This window comes from Rissa tridactyla, chromosome 18, assembly GCF_028500815.1.
Source record: "Rissa tridactyla isolate bRisTri1 chromosome 18, bRisTri1.patW.cur.20221130, whole genome shotgun sequence".
In the NCBI taxonomy this organism is placed as follows: Eukaryota; Metazoa; Chordata; class Aves; order Charadriiformes; family Laridae; genus Rissa; species Rissa tridactyla.
Genome location: NC_071483.1, coordinates 4,134,993 through 4,154,392, shown reverse-complemented (window position 1 = coordinate 4,154,392; position 19,400 = coordinate 4,134,993). Strand labels below are relative to the sequence as shown.

The 19,400-nt window shown below is 53.9% G+C and overlaps 2 protein-coding genes across 6 annotated transcripts; both read right to left on the bottom strand.

The window, feature by feature from the left end:
* Positions 1-76: 76 nt before the first annotated feature.
* Positions 77-17,774, bottom strand: FAM110D (family with sequence similarity 110 member D). Of its 4 annotated transcripts, XM_054223503.1 has the most exons (3): positions 2,880-3,034; positions 1,200-1,624; positions 77-1,091 (listed from the first exon to the last, which is right to left on the bottom strand). In XM_054223503.1, the coding sequence occupies exons 2-3, from the start codon at positions 1,512-1,514 to the stop codon at positions 528-530; spliced, it is 879 nt and encodes a 292-aa protein (XP_054079478.1). In that variant the 5' UTR covers positions 1,515-1,624; positions 2,880-3,034; the 3' UTR covers positions 77-527. The 4 variants fall into 4 exon arrangements, with proteins under 4 accessions (XP_054079478.1, XP_054079477.1, XP_054079476.1 ...); XM_054223502.1 differs by lacking the exon at positions 2,880-3,034 and adding an exon at positions 17,723-17,774 and having other exon boundaries at positions 77-1,624; XM_054223501.1 differs by lacking the exon at positions 2,880-3,034 and adding an exon at positions 3,171-3,336 and having other exon boundaries at positions 77-1,624.
* Positions 8,724-17,805, bottom strand: PDIK1L (PDLIM1 interacting kinase 1 like). 2 transcript variants are annotated; one of them, XM_054223499.1, is made up of 3 exons: positions 17,723-17,805; positions 15,120-15,421; positions 8,724-12,405 (listed from the first exon to the last, which is right to left on the bottom strand). In XM_054223499.1, the coding sequence occupies exons 2-3, from the start codon at positions 15,402-15,404 to the stop codon at positions 11,665-11,667; spliced, it is 1,026 nt and encodes a 341-aa protein (XP_054079474.1). In that variant the 5' UTR covers positions 15,405-15,421; positions 17,723-17,805; the 3' UTR covers positions 8,724-11,664. The 2 variants fall into 2 exon arrangements, with proteins under 2 accessions (XP_054079474.1, XP_054079473.1); XM_054223498.1 differs by having other exon boundaries at positions 15,120-16,574; positions 17,723-17,798.
* Between the last annotated feature and the right edge of the window lie 1,595 nt (positions 17,806-19,400).

Sequence of the window (19,400 nt, the reverse complement as noted above, 5' to 3'; positions counted from 1 at the left end):
CCACCCCCCAGCCCCAAAGCATCCCCCGGCCCAGCCTGGGCTTTGCCCGCACAAACCACACACGCTGCCAGGCTAGAAAAACAAATAGCAGGTTTATTGAACGCAGCTCTGGCCCCAGCAGCCCCTTTTCTGGGGAGGAGGGGGCTGTAGGGTGGGCACTGCTCGCGATGTGGGGCTCAGGCTCTACCCACCCCCCCAGCCTGCAGATGTTGCAGGGCTGGAGACAGGGAGGATGAAGATGGGTCACAGGAAGGGGACTGCAGGCAGTTAGAGCCTGGGGACAGGGAGAAACTCACCCAGGGGAGCCCCTTCCCCATCTGTCCCTTGGGTGCCCCCACTGCAGGTAGACCTGGTGGCTCTGGGGGTGGGTAGGGTAGACCCGGTGGCCCTCCCGGCCAGCAGCAACCCTGTGGCACCAGAACCGTGGATGCCACCAGCCCATCGGCCACATCCAGCGAGGGTGAAGGGCCACATCCAGCCAGTGAGACCCACACCACCGTCCTCATCCCCAGCCGGGCTGCCTCCACTCAGACGGTGGACTCCTTGGTGGCCGCCCAGGCTCTCTGGCAGCCATAGAGCCACTTGATGACGCGGGCGTTGCGCTCCACCACCGAGACGGCAGAGCCCAGCCGGGCGTCCGGCTCTTCCTCGCCCAGCCCCGCATCCCCCTCACTGGCCCCCGAGGCCTGCCCGGACTCCGACTCGCAGGATGCGGGGAGCCGAGCCGAGGCGTTGTCCCAGCCCGCCGGCCCGAACCGCTCCTGCCCCAGCAGCTCCACCAGCGCCCGGTCCAGCCCGCAGTAGTTGAAGAACCGCTCCTGCTCCGAGAGTGGCAGGGAGACACGCAGAGCCAGCACCTGCTTGCTGCTGCTGCCACCGCCACTGCTGGCACCCGGCGTCCTCACCTCCTCCTTCTCCGTCGGCACCCACAGCATGGGGGTCTCAGGGCTCGGGGGGGCCGGTGACCCCTCGCCTAGCCCCCTGGCTGGGGGGGAGCTGGGGGGCTTGTCTCTGAGGGGTCCCTGGAAGAGGCGTCGCACCAGCCCGGAGCCCTTGGCGTTCTCCTTGTGCCCCCCCGGGCAGTCCCGTTTCTGCCGGTAGATGATGAGCGAGTCGGGTCTCAGCAGGCGCCTGCCACCGGTCCGGCGTGACACAGGGGACTGGGGGCATGGCAGCTTCCTGGGACCCTCCCGGCTCACCTCCGAGCCCTGACACAACTCATTACACTGCTGGCGGGCCAGGAGGCGCCGGCCGCGGGGGGAGAACCGGGGGGAGCAGCCCCGCAGCGCCGGCTCCTGCCGGCTGTTGATGACCTGCTGCGATTTGACGTATTTGGCCTTGTCGGCTTCCAACCGCTCCACGGCACTGGGCACCCGGCCCCCGCTGCCCCCCGGCTCCCGTGGGCACTCGGGGCCCCGATTCAGCCAGGCCAGGGGGGAGCCGCGGCCAGGGGCCACGAGGCGCAGGTTGCTGGAGGTGCAGACGGTGAGAGAGGGGCTGCCCAGGGGCACCATCACCCCCCAGCCCCAAAATGGCACCCTTAGTCGCTCTGCTCCCCCCTGGGCGGGTCAAATGCTGTGGCTGGGGAGGGTCCCGAATCTCTTCTCAGCTCCTAGATTTGGCCCTGGGGGGGAGAGGAGAGCCGGGGTTAGCACCGAGGGCGAGGCATCAGCAAAAGGAGGATGGGGGTGAAGCGGGGCCGGGGGGGTCCCCTCGATCCCTCGGACAAGCAGGCAGGCAGCAGGCAGCGAGCGCTGCCAGCCCCGGCAGGAACAAGCCATGGGCAGGAAGAGAGAAGCGCCGAGCATCCGCCGGCTTCACCCGCATCCCAGGAGTGGCTTCCAACAGGAAAAAATACCGGAGTCGGCCGCCTTATCTTTCCGAGCGCAGGGAGGGCAGAACAAAGCCCGTGCGCAGGAGAGCTGGCGAGCTGCCCCGGCTGGGACCACGCGTGGTGGCAGCGGGGCAGGGGGAGGTTTTGGGGTCTCCGTGCTGTGTTCCCCGCAGCCAGGCTGAGCTCGGCTGCCTGGGGGGGGAATCATAGAACCACAGAATGGTTTGGGTTGGAAGGGACATTAAAGCTCACCCAGTGCCAACCCCCTGCCCTGGGCAGGGACACCTCCCACCAGCCCAGGTTGCTCCAAGCCCCGTCCAACCTGGCCTTGAACCCCTCCAGGGATGGGGCAGCCACAGCTTCTCTGGGCAACCTGGGCCAGGGGCTCAAGGTTCCTCTCCCGCCAAATGCGTGCAGGGCATGGAGCAACGGGGCTTTTATTAGCCCTGGGCTGCGATGGCTCTTGCCCAGCTGCACCCGAGCATCCGTGTGGGACCAGTGGTGGAGGTGGGTGCCGGGGAAAGGGGGTCTGGAGCCTGACCCGGGGGCTGCAAATGCCCAAAGCAGATGGTTTCACTGAGCAGGAGAGGCCCGAACGGCTGTGAAGAGCCATCCCATCACCAGCGGCTGACCCAGCCCCGCGGCCTCCCCAGGTGACAGCAGGGGCATGGGGCCGGGCAGAGCAGGGCTTGCTAGAGAGCAAACAGCGCAGGAGCCCTCTGCCCACACACCTCCACACACACAGCCCGTGGGCTCCTGCACCGCATCCACCCCCCGCATCCACCCCTGGTGTGATGGGGAAACTGAGGCACGCGGTTTGTCTCGTCCTGCGCTCCCAAGGGCTGAGCCCCCCAGCCTCCCCAGTGCAGGGCAGAGCTTCGCGGTGGTCCAAGGGAAGGTGGCCCCGACACACGGTCCCATCACCTGCTGGCTTTGCCCTGGCAGAGCCAGTGTGCCCGGGATGCGACTGCCCACGCCGGTGTGCCTGCACGCTCCCCAGCCCAGCCCCGCTCCCAGGATCCCTGCCAAGGATGCTCTTGCTCACCTGAGCCCACACAGGGATGCAGGGATGGGATGCAGGGATGCTCTGGTCTCACTCAGCTCCTGCCCCTCTGGCCGCCAGCAGCAAACTGAGCCCAGAGCCGGTAGGAGCCTCATATAGAGGGTGAGGAAGAGGAAGAGCCACCCCATTAACCCCTGCCAGCCCAGCTCCGTCAGCAGGAGCCCGCCCTTTGCCCCAGCACGACCCCCCTGCCCCAGCCGCAGCCTTCACACCCCGGAGCCCTGCCCCTGCCCAGCCAGAATTAACCCTCCTTCTCCAGCAGCTCCAGCTCACCTCTGCCAGCTCTCCTCCTCCTCCTCCTCCTCCTCCTTACGGGAGCCTGGCTGACATTTCGGGATCCACAGCAGAGATCTCTGCCTCCTCCCAGGCAGGACTGAGTCTCTCTGTCCCCCCAGCACAAGGCGCACCAGGAATGGGACGGGAAAACCACGTCCGCTCCATCAGCTTCTCCTTCTACATCCCCCCCAGGACGCTGGGCGCAGCTCAGGAGCAGGAGCCCACCCCGACCCCCTTCCCCAGGATCCTGCCCCGGCCGACGAGGGAGAAGGAGGGAGGAAGCGTCCTTCTGGCACCTTCTCCGCTGGCGGTGAAAGGGTCAAAGCCAGCCCGGAGCCAGGACGGTTCCTGCCTCCTCTTCCCCCCGGGAAGGGCTGTAAATCGCAGGAAGCCACAATGGGCTGGAGATGGTCCAGGGGTTATTTTTATCCCTGCCCTCTGCCCTTCCTGAGGGCTGAGCCCTCCCGCAGGGGCAGCCCCCGGCCCCCCTCTATCCCCAGTGCCTGCCTGGGGGGGCTGCAAAGGTGGGAGAAGGACATGCTGCAGCCTAATTCGTCTCCCAGCCCCTTGGAGCCGGGTCGGAGAGCCCGCCAGCTCCCTCCATCCCTCTGGCAGCGGGTATGGATGGAGAGTGGGGGTACAGCCCAGCCCAGGCTGCCTGCGGGGACTCAGGGGACTCCAACGGGGACAAAGTTGTGGCATTTGGTCCGGGATGCCCAGGCCAGGCCACTCTGTCTCTAGACAAGAGGGGGCCCATCCACGAGCGCTGCTGGCTCCCACCCCGGTTCTTTCCTATGGTGCCGCTGATGGGCAGCCAGTGCCGGGAACCGGAGCCGGGTCGGCATCCAGCACGTCCCGGCACGATGGCACCAGTGCCGGGAAGGGGCCGGAGCCAGGACTCCTGGGCTGACAAAAACGGAGGCTGAGCAGGATGAGAGCGGCCAGGGCTTGTCCGAGCTCTGCCGGCACCGGAAAAAATCCCCAGTGAAAGCAAGGAAGGGACAAACCACCTATTTCGTTCTAATAAACCTGGAGAGGAGTGAGTGGCGCACGCAGCGATGCTCGCAGCAGCGCTCGGGCTCTGTGTGCAGGATGCGGCCGCGCCGGAGCAAACGCCACCGTCTCCAGAGGAAGATGGGGAAAAAGATGGGGATGAGCGATGGTGAAACCCACGGCAGCCCTGGGATCCGCCCCGGGGAAGAGAGTGCCTGCGCTCCCACGCGGGAGCTGACAGGACCTTATTTTTAATTCCAGGCAACGTGAATCACTGTTTATTAGGACAGGTTTTATTTTCCAAGCTGGAATCCCGGCAGCCATTCCGGTAAAGCCACAAGTGAGTAAGAGCAGCCTTGGGTTCACCTTTTTCCGGCTGATGCGGGGTGTTCCCAGGGGATGCTCCTACCCCGGAGCGGGGCAGACGGAGCGGCTGTCCTCCTCTCCGGCTCCTCCTCGGAGCACCCGCCAGGCACTTACCGTTGAACCGTTATGTTTGGACAAGGCAGATTCCCTCCGGGATACAAAAAGGGATGGCGTGAGGAGCCCTTCCTGGCACCAGCATCCCAGGCAGCTTCCGCTTCCCCTGGGGAGGCGACGGGGGATTTGTCACATCGACTTCTAGGAAGGGATTTGCCCAATTAATCAGCCTCCTGTGAATGCACCGGGCGGCTTTTCCTAGTCGGGTGGATGCTCAAAGTCCCTTGGTTTTATTTCAGGTTACTCAGGGCTCTCACAAGGCGCTCCCTGTTCTTCCACGGGGCTCTGCCTCCCTCCCCCCGCCCGGCTCAGCGGGAAGCGAGCGCGGTGCCAGGCAAGCAAAGCAACCCCGGGGTAAAACCCAACCACGGCTGGGGCCAGGTAGGGAAACTTCCAGCCTTTGCGGCGGGCGAGAAAAGTCTGCGACAAGTCCTCGAAGCTCACGAGTCCCAGGGCGCAGATCCTCTTTTCCAACACCATTTTTTCGAAGCGCGTCCAGCTCCCGATCAAACCGCTCCCCGCCAGCCCTCCTCCCTCCCAGCCCGCGGTAAGGGGGAGGGATGCTAATTGCACCCGCACCCCCACAGCCCCCACGCCGGGCTGGAGGAGGAGCAGCACAGCGGCGCAGGGCTCCCACGGATCGCGGCGAGCGGGCAGGGGAAGCCCAAGGCTGCCATGCCCACACGCAGCAGGACTGAAGCCAGCCACGTCCCACCGAGCCCTTTGCAGCCCTTTAAAAATTAAAAAAAAAAACAAAAAAACAAAAAAACCAAAAAACACAAACATAAATATCACTTTAACTCCGCCACGGCCAGATGCGGCCAGTCCTGCAGCTCCTGATAACACAGCCATCTGTTTCTACTCGCTGGTTCACTTTCACAACCCGCAAAAAGCTCCTTCTGGTCTGAGGTCCATGCAAATGCCACCGCCTGGAGAGGTGCCCGCGGGAGCTGGGCGGCTGCAAGCCAGAGAAGGGCCCCAGGGTGCAGCCGCCTTCCTTCGGGAGAGGGCAGGCGTTGGAAGGCTCGTTGTACGAGTTTAAAAATACCAAGGGCTCAAAATGGGCATGAATAAATCTGAAACCGCCACCTAATCTGGGGCAGCCGCCCACAAGTCGGTGCAAGTAGGAACGAGACGGCTGGTGGGCCCAGGAGAAGACACCGCGGCTCCCGTGGGTGGTCATACCCCCCAGCAGGGGCTGCAAAAGCCATGGCAGGCGACGTCTGGCCTTGCCGACAGCTGCCCAGTGTCTGCAAAGCAAAACAGGGCAGCACTGGGACCATACGGAGAGGTGGAAGGAGCTGCTGGGATTGGGGGAAGCCTCCCCAGCGTCAAAGTCGAGCGTCTGAGCTGAACCCCCCACCTGCCGCGAGGGACCAGCAAAGGTTTTTGAGTTGCGTCTATTTTCATCTCAAACCCCAGAGATTTAAAGAGGCCTCCGAGCACCTGCAGTGCTCTCAGTCCTTCGTCCTCTTTGGGGAAACCCAAAGCAAGTCACTGCGTCCTCCGGCACGCTGGACCTGGTGGCGAGCGGGATGGGAGCTGGGGACGTGGGGCTGCCCCAAAGACAGTGGCCACAGCTCCAACCACCGCCTGCCGGCTCAGCCTGAGCCGCTCCTTGCAAACCCCAGCCCTTAGGCAATTGCTTTCTGCTTCAGGCACCCGAATAACCTGGAAATTCTTCTGGGAACAAAGGGATTTAACAGGAACGCGGCCTCTGGCAGGGACGCAGAGGTGGTGCCAGCTCATCTTTCGGGTCACTCAACTGCTCGGCTTATGAGAGTGTGGGGTCTCAGACTCCCCAAAAATGCTTATGGAGCTAGTGAACAGAGATCCGCAGCGGCTCAGTCTTGGATTTCCACCTCCCCGAACAACGCGGTCACTCTGGGCGGTTTGCAGCAGCTCAGATACGTCCCTCTTTCTCCATTGCACTTAAGAATAGAAATTGCACTTTGCATCAACGGCTGCCCGGCTCCTCGGACCGAAAGGGAAACGAAACAGCCAGTGCTCAGCAGTGCCCAATTGAATAAGAGTTTTGTGTTTAAATACTCCTACCGAGTTCCCCGTGGGACAACTCCTTGCGTTCACCACGCAAACCACCCGTAAAGGTAAAAACCTCTCGACGATCGATAGCCCGCGGGAGGATTCGCGGGACATCGGTGGAGCAAAGGGAAAAAACAATGCAAAAAAGCCGGCCCTTTGCGCTGCCCGCGGTCCAAAGGCCACCAGAAGGCGTCTGCTGGCCAGCCACCGCGCGGGGTTGGGAGGGGGGCAAAAAAGTTGTTTCTCTGAAGCGAGGGCACCCTGCCAAGGAGGGGGGCAGGCGGCTGCCAGCTCCCCGAGCCAGGACTTTATCTCCACCGCAAAGCAACGCCCGCCATTACGCTGCAGTTTGCGCAGGGGCCGCGATTGGGCAGCGGGAAGGGAAAAAAAAACACCAAACCAAAACAAAAAAAAACCCAACAAAAAACTCCGTTTAAACCAAAGCAGAACCCAAATACAAACAAGGCGAGTTCCCCCCAAACCCAACGCTGCAGAGCCAGGATCCCGAGCCAAGGGGACGGGCACGCTGGAGCCCGAGGCCTCGGCATTCTGCAAAACAAGGGAAACAGAGCAGGGGTTGGGTTATTTGAGCCGAGATGCAGCCTTAATTACACCTAATTCCTGCACCAGGGCATTTCCTTGGAGATTTCCCACCCCCCGCCATGGACTAGATATATTTCAAGTATGTAGGCTTAGTTTGCTTCGTTTTGTGGGGGAGGAACCTTCGCCTGTGTCTATATTTAAAATCACCACCCTTACAAGTAATCCAAGAGGTGTGACTTTCTCTTTAATTAAGGTGCTTGGATCCTTTAATAAAAAATAATTACATTTCAATCCCTTTCTCTCTTGCAACGGCTGCATTGACTTACTGATTTAACCACACAGCTCCTGGCGGGGGCGGGAGTCCGCCCGTCTCCGGCGCCAGGATACACAGGAATCCACAGGCAACGATGGAAGGACACGGCACACGGGAGATAACTGGGCTTGGGTTTGTTGCGGGGGTAAGAAATGGCAGGAAAAACAATCTACGGCATTTCCAGTTCACGCTATTCCCGCTCCCAGCCTGCACAGCCCTTTGTTCTGGAGCACTGTTAATTAAAACATGCAAATGACTGCTAGACTTTGGCATCATGTATAAGTAATGGTGTTTCCTCACCTTTATTTCTAAGGTTTCTCGGGGAATGCGAGACCAGCAGGACACTGTTTCTCACAAACCTCCGGAGCGTTTACAGCTGGTTGAGCCCCCGGAGCTGCCCCCAGAGCCTGTGCCCCGCTCCAGCTCCCGATAAACCAGCAGCGCCCCGATGAGCCAAACGCAGCGGAGGCTGGGTTCACTGGGCTGCCTTCAGCCCTCTGCCCAGCGGGGACGCAAGGCTCAGCCGCAGAAGGAGGGCTGGCAGCTTTCTGGGTGAAATCTTATTCCAGCAGACGCAAGAACTAGAGGGGAAAGGCTCGCTTCAGCAAGAGGAGCAGCTATTTACAGCCTCAAAAATCCAGTAGTACCAGTAGCAGGGTAGGCAGAGATTTCCTTGCAGCCCAGGGTGGTACTCACTCTGCTTGTAGTAGCAACTTCACGTACGTACTGGATGCAAGAATGTTTTTAGGGTTTTTTTTTTTTTTAGCCTTTAATCCCTTCTTTGAAAATGAAGTACGCCCAGAAGAGCGCTGTTTTCATTCCTAAAGGGCTGGGCAGGAGCCGCAGGGTCCGCACAGTCACGGCTCACCTCGACCGGTCCAAGGGACAGCTCTGTCACACCCAGCGTGGCCTCGCTCTGCCGAGTCCCCCAGCAGCACGTTACACATCCGTGGAGGGCCAGGACGGCTGCTACCCACAGAAGATGCGCGGCACAGCTATTAGCCAGCCCAGCGTCTTTTACAAGCCCAGGATCACCTGCAATGTGACTGTGATGAACTACTACAGCTTACTTCTGTCCTAGCACAGCAAATAAACCCCCCCTGCCGCAGCTTTGCTGACAGCTAGAAGACATCGCGCTGACAGAGAAGAAAGCAGTTCTCTGTAGAAAGTTCAAAAGCTTCATCGAAATTCAGATTTTATTTCAAAAACAGTCATCAACTTAATAAATTACACAATAATTTTCCTCAATATAAATCCTCCATAAAATATATTTTACAGTTTTTAAAGAAAGATTCGAAAGAAAAAAAAAAAAGTCTTTTCTGAGTGTTGAAAAGTATCTTGACTTTGTGTCACGCTGGTGAATAACTCTGTAGCTGCTACAACAATTTGATTTATCAAAGGCTTTAAAACAAAGACCTCGGACAACAAAAAAAAAAAAAAATCAAACAGAACACAGACATCAAGGACTACCATTCAGTGTTAACCGAGGAAACACTCAGTGTCACCCAACAGCAAGGCTAAGCACCATGAGAGGGATTTCAGGTACCCCCCACCCTTTAAAGTGGCAAATCAGTGCAAAGAAACGCTTAGGGAGTCAAAAAAAAAATATCCAAAATCCACCTTTCCTGTGCCATTCACTAGCAGGGCAGGCCGGCGGCACGTTCGGTGTTCATCCTTTCAAATATACTTCAGAGGAGAATCAGATGATTTGCAAAGCGCCTTAAAGGTAATTAGTATTATTCTGTAGTAGATTCCTACTTGAAGCTAACATAACTGACTCTGACTTTTAGGCAGGCAAGAGATAAGAGGAAGTTAGCAAGGTATTTTGAAACGCTCTCAAGTTTAACACGGAAAAATTATATGCCCTCTTAAAACGTTACTCATGGAATGACCACGCTGAAACGCAAGTACTGTGAAACAGCGAGAGGTTTGTTTTCCTCCTTTCAGTAACAAGCTGAGGCTCCAGTTGTACCGAACTCAGTTAAAACACGAGAACAGGCAGATCACTGCCAGAACGTAAGGATAAATAGATCTCTCCTTGTCTTTACTCACAGGCTCCAAGTCTTCTTTTATAGACTGAGCTCCCTGCAGGGAAGGGGCAACGACGGGACAACAACGGGACATCTACGCAGCCAACAGGCTGCGTCCTCGGAACGATGCAGTCACCTCTGTCCCTGCCAATTTACACTGAAGCGAAGGCTGCTCTGCTCTAGTCAGGAACACTATAGTGTCTTCTAAACAATAAACATTATTTAGAGGCATCAAAGTGTATTTGTCTGAAAAAAAAAATATCACTGTTTAGACAACTTGCCTTAAACAGTAAAGTGAAGTAAACCAACAAGAATTACGGACTAAGGCCCTGTGGGTAACTGCCACCTGCTCTGCACAGCACCAAGTAAGAACCAGCAGTTTGGAAGAAACCGAATCCTTCGCTTTTGGAAGAACAAAAAATTACATTTTTGTTGTGCTGTTTATTCACGCTCGGGCAGAATAAACACTGTCTGATCAGAACTGCTCTCACAGCACTAAGAGTGAAGAATATCCCAGAAGCAAATTATACAAGGAAACACCTACAGCAGTTTCAGGTAAGGTTTGAGAGGAAAAAAAACCCAATAAATTGATTTTACTAAGAAAACTGGCCCTTGTTGCAGCTTTAAAGGCAATTTTTTAAGACTCTGCTTTTTCCAAAAGGTCAAATTGATGAGAAAGGTCATGGTCCTGCACCCAAAGGAACACAGCATTATACTATTACAAAGCAGGTTGTCTGCTGTGCAGCATCGGGTGACCTCCGCGAAACCTCTCTCAGCATATCAACCTGCTTCTGTGGAATAAGAGCTGGGGAGAAGCAGCCTTTCGACGACTTCAAAGTTTTCCATCCTACCATCCGTGCTTTTAAATAAATATTACTTCTTTAAAAGGAGAAAAACAAATAAAAAAAAGATTGGCCAAGGTTGCCACACAGATCGGAGATACCTTTCTCGTACCGGTTACTGAGTTTTCTCCCATATTTGAGAATAGGTGTGTCCTACAAGGCAAACAGCCACCCCTTTATCTCCTCATCACTACCAGGTTAGAGTCAGTGCCAGAAAGGGAGAGACCACAACCAGTATGATTAGATTCAGTTAACAGGGAAACTGTGCTGCAACCATATTTTGAAGAATCTTAAAAATAACGCTCTATCCTGCTGGATTCCCTCACCCACGCTTCCATAAACTAAGCCCACAGTACTCTGCGCTTATAAATCCTCACGGTGCTACCGGATTATAGATACAAGGGTAGAGAGCATGTTGTGAAACTGTAGGTTAACTGATTAATAAAGTACTGGATTACTAGAAGAAAGCAAAATCGGATTATTAATGAACTAGCCAACATGCTAGCACCTGATTGCATACATTTGGAATTTGACTCCCTCGGTGATGAGATCACTAAGCTGTAAGTGCTAAGCTTGGTCACAACAGCACTTTAAAAACTGCTGATCCGCTTGCATTGCATTTTTTTTTTTTTTTTTGTCTACAAAGTCAAGTCTCAGACCCTATCTTTGACATTAGATAACAAAAATAAATAACGAAGTTATTCAGGCCTGGAGAAGAAGGAATGCTTCTCATTTATCTTCTTCACCGAGTTTTCTAGCAGACCCCAATCATTCAGACCCATAGCAAACAATTTAAAAGTGGCATACACTCCCAGTCACTCGTATACATAAATATATACACATAATTACTTTACAAAGCCTGAAGATCTGCACTACCAGCATGCAAATCTTCCCCCCTCCCATGAGAGTTCCTAATACTGACATAGGAAACTGGAATGTAAGAAATACTCCATGTCATAGCGCTGGAAATCAAGTCTCAGCTCTTAAGACACCCCGCTGCCAGCATACACAAACGAACATCGTCACATCTTACACCTGCATGTAACATCCCGGTATTATACACATCAACACCACCGTTAACACAACGGCCAACTCAACATTCGTATCGTTTATGAAACTCCAAAGAGATTCGTTTGGGAGAAACCACACCCTGCAGGTTGGAGTTTAGGCTCGTTTCTTTTACTGCCATTAAGTTGCAGCATCAGTTAGGTGAGAAGCAGCTCTATGGGGAGACCCGGCTCGGCAGATCACGTGTCCCAGCTGCTGTCTTTAAAAGCTATGTTGACTAATCGCAGTTCCAGCTCAAAAGCATCGGGTCGGTCCTGCGGGTTGGCAGCCAGCATTTCCTTGATCAGCTGTTTCATTCGAGCATTCATGGATTTTTTCTTTACGGGGATGAGCAGTTCCATTTTAGGGTTTTCTAGAAGCGCCTCTCCAACGGGCACGATTGCCGTTCCCTGCTTGACATAACTCCCCAGAAGTTCTTTCTTTGTTTCCGTATCTATGAATGTCATTCTTTCCAACATCGCCCAGATTATAATCCCCAAGGCAAAGATGTCTGCTTTGGCAGTGTAGTGTCCTTCCCAGACTTCAGGGGCCATGTAGAAGTCAGTCCCACACGCAGTCGATAGAAAACACTTATTGACATTAACTGGTTCCTCAGGATTCTGTCCTGAGGCCGAACATACTTTACTCAGCCCAAAATCAGCTACTTTCAGGGTAGGCTCCAAGTCACTAGCATCCATCCTGCTCCGAGATATCAGGATATTGTCAGGTTTGAGATCACGATGAATAATCTGATTTTTGTGCAGGAATGCCAGTGCGCTGCTGAGCTGGAGCATGAAACTGGTGTTGGTCTTGCGGTTTGGCTTTCGGGACAGCAGATACTCATTCATATCTCCGCCATCACAGAAATCCATTACAAACCAGAGGTAATAAGCACTTCTGGGGTCAAAGACTATTTCTCCTTTTAATGAGGTCTCTACAAGCTGCAACAAGGAAAAGAAATGTCATAACTACCTGACAATCATAAGTATATAATGACATGATGGAAAAACGCATGAAGTTTTGATCTTCCTCTCGACAATCCAGAGAGCAAGATGTTGCAACCGGTGAAAATTATGCAAAATTTCTGATGCCAAAATAAAAAATAAAAATAAATAAAAATCACAATGTGTTTGACAGCCTCCTTGTTTTCGTGCGTGAGAAGCGTATCAAGCTCACACTCCTCCCCAGAAGGTAGAGCTAGACCCAGATAACAGCATTTTGAGAGATAGTAAGTGGCCATTGCACTCCCATCTGGTTCAGCTGGACAGTGTCCCACCCCAACAAAGCCTGTCCCACCCATTTTACTAACAACTTCCACGTACAAACAAAGTCCCAACAAGTAACTCAGTACAGTGCCGGGGGGGGGGGATGTATTTGTCCTCCGCTGATGAAGCGGCGCCACAGTATTTTTAAAGCCTATTCTCCATTCCTTACGCCTGAATGTCTTCCAGCAAGTGTTAACACAGGATCCCTTAGCTCAGGAGAATGCTAATTTACGAACAGCTGCTGCACCTAACACCTTTCCCACCATCATGATCCACCAGCTATTTTCTACAATATAAGCAGTGAGTAGCTCGAGCAGCTGGTTCTAATAGCTGCTTCATACCAAAAGCAAAGTAAAACCAGCAATCAGTTTTACTAATCATGCTTACACAACTACACATTTGCCTCTTCAGCTCCTCTGAGGCTGCTGTTATGCTCTGGAAGGTAAGTCTCACAATTAATTGTTAGTAGTAAACCATCATATACTAAACCAAATGTAGCTCCTACAGGCTTTCAAAAATGAAGGTAGCTATTAATATTTAAAGAGGCATTTTAAAATGCTTTTAAAAAGTGACCTTTTCCATGCAAGAGCAAAATTACTAGCGATTTATAGCTATCTTTCATTGTGAGCCCAACTAGTAGTCAAAACAGACCAACTTAAAACAGTAAATCCATGTTAGAACTATAAAACTACATATTTAGGGTTTACAGTCAGTAACAGTGAGATTAAGGTATCTGAGGACAGCAGGGGAGTCTCCTTTGCCAAGTGAGCACCACCACACGGCTCTCCAGAAGCTGTACTTGCATCCCAGTTCACAGCCTGAAGGCAACAAAATCCACTACCCTGTCTGTGACAGTGGCAAAGCCCCACAGGACCAGGCTACTTTAGGACGCTACTGACTTAGTTCGGCTGACACCAGTTAACCATCTGCCCCAAAACCTTTCAGGAGACACTAACACCCCCCTCCCCGGCCAGCCCGCTCACACTGCACCAGTTCAGCTCTGTAACGTAATATTGCCTGGGCTGGGGAGAGGAGAGGGCAAGCCAAGGGAGATCTGATTTTCCTCTATTTTAGCGTATGTACACATTTATAAAGTGATCCCAGCCTCCCCAGAGTCAGCTCAGCTCTGCCCTTTGCTCTTCTCTGCTCTCTGGAGCAGGAAGACAATTTGTAGTGCTTGCGCCTGACACGGGTGAGATCTGTGTTGTTTAACAGACACTACCATGAAAAACCAATCCTGCACGTCGTCTGGAAGCTCTCCCCCACCTTGCAGTTCCACCCTGGTTATTTTTATGAACTCCTCCCTGTACAGCTTTCCACAAGTTTGATGCAATATCTCACAGATCCACTAACAACTAGGAAGGTAAAGCACTCATTTCTCCCACACAAGCTGGCCAGTACTATTTTACCCTAATCCCTTCATGAAAGCAGATCAGTAACAACTACCAAGCTACAGCAAGTTTACAAAGGCACGAATCCTCTTTCCCAGGCTCGTACAGCACACAGCACAGGGGCGAAGGGCTGTCAAATGAATGTTCAAGTAACAAGAGGTCCGACATTAGACATGCAAGAATGACAACAATAAAACCTGAAATGTTAAAAGCTGACTAGGGATAACACAACAAACATGGAGCAGGCTACTGACTTTTTAAACCAGAGACACAAATTTCTGCCAGGGGATGATTCATAGCTGGGGCAGCTTCTCGACAAGGGAACGAATCAGATTATCTTTCAAGGTCTTTCCAGAAACACTTATTCTTCAAAAATATGCCTCTTCAAACTAAAAGGCAGCTTAAAGGATGCTTTCAGTAGCCACATGGGGGAGTGATATTTATTCCCTTATTTATCATACCTTTACCTCTCTTTGAAGGGACTAATAGTTATTTATCAAAAAAGAAAACAGCTTACCACATGCTACCAATTACTTATTATTTCTCAAAGAATTTTAAGTGCTGGCTTCCTAAATCAAGACGGTTACTTCCTCTTCTAAGGACATCCGAGATTAAGAAATTCTTCAGAGCTCTGCCCCAAGACATTAGTACATGTCTGCTCATTAACCCTGCAGTAGAGCTTCTACCAACCAATACAAGGGCCTGCACCTCCCTTCTGCTTTACCTCTGCTGCTTCCTCTAATCATCAAAGCGGATTCGCATTTAAAAAATCCTAGAGTCCTTTACAGTGGCATGGCTTCAAATTACAAGATGCAGGTGACTGTTCGACAGATATGCTCTTTTAAAGATATCAAATAATTTTTGGGTGTCAACAATGCGAACAACACCCTCTCCTAACTAAGCGTACCTCAAAAAAAGTGATTTAGCTACCCACCTCCTCCCCTCCCAGCTACACATCCATATTAATTACTTCCACCCCATTACCTCAGCTTCATGTACCTGTAAATAAAGGGAGGAACTGGAGCCATGAGACATCTTCTGCACCATACCATCTTTCTGCAAGATGCACTCCTCCAGGTGAATGACGTTGGGATGCTGGCTCTTGATACTGCTAAGTGCCCAGAACTCACGCAGAGCTAGTTCCACGTTCTCTGGAGCATGGCACCGAATCTTTTTCACCGCGACCCGTGCAGAAGTCTTCCTGACGACTGCTTCGTACACCACACCATAACTGCCACGACCAACCTCTCGTATTAGATCGTACTTAGGCTGGCTACTCACCATCTTCAAGATCAAGGGTTCTGGGGAAGGGGGAAAAACCCACAGAACTAAAACTCATGAGCAAGAACTGGGCTGTATTTTCCCCCATAGGGCTTGGTGCGGCAATATTAGGCCTACCAATACCCTGCAATTAACAGGGCAGTGCCTCCGAGCGTTACACTGAATGCAACGCTGCATTTGAGTGCTAGAATATTCCAGAAGCTATTCCGTAAACCTGTACCTGTTGCCACGGACTAGTTAAAAGTGAAATTACACCATTTTGATGGGACTATTAAGATTTCAAATACAGCCCAGTTTTTCAAGGTGGCAACAATTCAAACCTAGACTTGTACTGTGCCGAGACAGGACTATCACGTATGCTCCTGCTCCTTTCTCTCAGCGTCTTCCGTGAACATCTGTGGGAATAATAGTATGGCATCATGCTCTCCATCCACGCCTGGGATAGCAGAGGGCAGGTTCTAGTTGAAGCCTGTGGTTGGGCAGCACCAGATTTAATTAACACTGCCTTTTATGGAGGTGACTGCAGAAGTAAATGTTTCTGCTATAATTTAATCATGAAATTCTTTTATTGATACTAAGACAAGAGGATGCTTTGATCGCTTCCAATTTGTTTTTTAATGTTAGTATGATTTTTCAGCTAGTCCCCTCTGAACAAGAAGTCTACGGTAACAAAAAGTTAAAAAGGGCAACTGATGGCAGAAGCTTGTACCCAGTATCTGACTTTCACTTTTGCTCAACAGGGTAAGGACAAAAGTTAAAATATTGCTCTATAACTAAAACAAGGGACACACACACACAAAAAAAAAAAAGCCACCAAACACTGCTACATATTCATGAACCTCCCTGCACGCTTCCCTGCAAGATTACAAACCAAAACACACCAGCACCACCTTCACACAACCAAACCAAAAATGGGACACTGACTATAGAAAGGGAAAAAAAAAAAAAAAAGCTTGGCTAGCCAATTATCACTGATCAAACACAACGAAACACAAAAACAAAATTAAAAAATTAAATAAAAGTCACAGCTAGTGTATCAGAACTAAAATAGTTTGTAAGATTGCCAGTGTAAATAAATGTAATTCTCTTTGTCAGTAAACCAGGCAATAAGGACCACATTGAAACAGCCTGTTATTAGTAGGAAGCTTTCAAGTATATCCACTGCTTTAGGTACTTTTTTTTTTTTTTAGAAAAAAGGGAAAAAAAAAAAAGAAAAAGAGAGAGAAAAAAGGTATCATCAGTCTCAGGGCAATACTGCACAGGCATTTTAACCTTTCAGCAAAGTTTGTGATGCACGTTTATGTGAACGTTTTGAACTGAAACACGATGCGCCCAAGCAACGCGTTATCATGAAGTTCTGCTCACAAGATGCATTGAGCCCACACCTGTAGCGGGACTGTGAGGAATAAATTAAGATTACAGCCCGGACATTGATATCTGATGGGCCAACAGCCCCTCCCAGGCAGGGGGGAGAAGAGCAGGGCCTGTAACCTCGCTGGCGGCCAAGTAACCCCTGGGGAAAAGACCGCGTTACTGACACATCAAGTTCAAAACGAGCAGAAAACGTGCCCGCCCTGTGCTGAGGGACACTCAGCTGGGGGCTGTCACCAGAGAGGCTGCCATTCTGCCGAGCCTCAGGGCTGTTACCTGCCTTCCTGCGCGCCCAGAGGAGGCTGGTCTGGTCCGGGAATGCCACCCGGGTTTATTGCCCAACCCGCCGAGCAGTGTCACCTGCTCCCCGGGGCAGCCCATGCCAAGAGGCCGCGGGGACGGGCACAGGCCCGGCAGTGCAAAGCAAACAGGCTGGGCCTGCTCCCCGCTCCCCCCCCCCCCCCCCCCAAAGGTCTGGGGACCTGCAGCCTCACAGGGAAATCACCTTCCCTCCCCGGCCGCCTCGTTAGCGGCGATAATTAGGGAATAAAATAAATTACCCCCCCCCTCCTCTTCGCCCTCCTCCTCCACGGAGCCCGACAAGCAGCTGTCGCACCGGGACACCACCTGCGCCGATGGGGGGGCGTCACTCCAGAGGGAAATCAGGCACCGAGGCCAGGAGCGGGGCCTCACCCCGTCAGCCGCGGCCTGAGGGGGAAGCGCGGCCGGCCGGGCCCTGCCCGCCTCAGCGGGTACCCGGCGCCCTCACGCCTGAGGCGGAGGCCCCTGCCCGTGTAGGGCCCCCACTATGGCGCGGCTCCCTCCTCCCCCCCCCCCCCACTATGACGAGCCCGGGCGGCTGGCTGGCTGGCTGCCCGCCCGGACCCGCTGCCCGCCGCCGCCCCCGAGCCGGACCAGGCCAGGCCAGGCCGGGCCGGGCGCTGCGTTACCTCAGCACCGCCGCCACCGCGCTGCCTCCGCCCGGCCGCCATTATAGTGCTGCCCCCCCCTTCCCCTGCGCCGCCGCGGCCACTCCCCCGTCGGGGACACGCCCCCCCCCATCCGCTGAGCCCTCTGATTGGCCGACGGCGAAGGGGGTGGAGCCGGGAGCGCGCACCGCTCCGCGGCGGCGCGCCCGGCCGGTGCCCCGGGGCTCGGAGCATCCCCCGGGGCTCGGAGCATCCCCCGGTGCATCCTCTTCTCCTTCCGCCCCCCGGGTGCTCCCTGTGCCTTCACCCCCCCAGCGCTGTGCTCACCTCGCTTTGCAATCACGGCCCTCCTCCTTTTTATGGGGTGTTTTGTGTTGTTTTTGGTGTTTGTTTTTTTTTAAATTTTATTTCTTGGCAGTAGGAAACGCCATTAAGTGGAGTCCTTCATGCCTTTGGTTGCGCTCTGGCATTGTGTCACGGCAGCACAGAGCTGTCCCCCCCCCCCCCCCCACGTCCTGCTCTCCACTGTTGCCCCCTTCCCCCCTGCACGCTGCAGGGCAGGCGGTGCCCCCTGCACAGGAGCTGGGGGGCGCGGGGCTCCCGCCATGGTCCCCGCTGTTCCCTCCACCCATAGGGCCGGCACAGCCATTTTGGGAGAAGCCAGGGCCTGCTGCTTCTCAGAGCCCTGCAGAGGCCGTTCAGGCACGCTCCCGCCAGAGCAACGTGCTCTCACACGTCTCCCCCATTAATTGGAATGAGCTCGATGGTGATTAGCACCCCAGGGCCGTGCCTAAGCTACCCCAAGCGAATTAGGGACCAACGAGCCCCCTGCGGGTTTGAAAGCTGATTAGGGCATTACAGCCTGCCTGTTCCCACGAATCCCCTTAATCGAGTCCAGAAGCAATTAGTTAATCAATGCCACCCTCCCAGGCAGGGCCAGCTCATGGGTGTGGGGATGGGTGCCCATCTGGGTGCCCCAGTTCTGGCTCCGGTAGGCGGCTGACCCCTGCACTGCCCTCCCAAGTGCCCGGACAGCCCTGCTTCCCTGCCAACACCTCCCTGGCAGAGCCCCAAGTGCTGAAATGGGGACAATTTTGCAAGATGTGCTTGGCCGGTCCCAGCGCAGTCATTTGGTCGACATGTGAGCCGGCCTGGAAGGAGCACTCCAAACAGCTGTGGGGCTGCCCTGCCCTGGCAGGGGCTGGCTGTGGCAAAAACGGGGCCTGTGCAACCCTGCGCCCATGTACCCCTCTACCCGTGGACCCCTGCACCCTTATACGCATGTATTCATGGACCCATGTACCTGTGGACCTGTGTGTCTCTGCACCCTTATACCCATGTACCCCTGCACCCATGTACCCAGGCACCCCTGTACCCCTCTACCCACGCCCCCTTGCACCCTTATACCCATGTATTCATGGACCCATGCACCCCTGTACTCATGTATTCATGGAGCTGTGTACCCCTGTACCCCTGCGCCTTTATACCCATGCACCCCTGTGCCCCTCTACCCATGTACCCCTGCACCCTTACACCCATGTACCCATGCACCTGTGTACCTCTCTATCCATACATCCATGTACCCCTGTACCCATACATCCCTGCACCCTTGTGCCCATGTACTCATGGACCCCTGCACCCCTGTACCTATCCACCTGCATATCCCTGCAACCATGTACCCCTGCACTTGTGCACCCAT

Bases quoted from the DNA above. Each gene is read 5' to 3' on its own strand.
- PDIK1L (XM_054223499.1), bottom strand. From the start codon at position 15,404: ATGGTGAGTAGCCAGCCTAAGTACGATCTAATACGAGAGGTTGGTCGT. The intron at 12,406-15,119 runs GTACATGAAGCT...TCCTTGTTGCAG, and splicing joins GTTCCTCCCTTTATTTACAG to CTTGTAGAGACCTCATTAAA.
- FAM110D (XM_054223502.1), bottom strand. From the start codon at position 1,514: ATGGTGCCCCTGGGCAGCCCCTCTCTCACCGTCTGCACCTCCAGCAAC.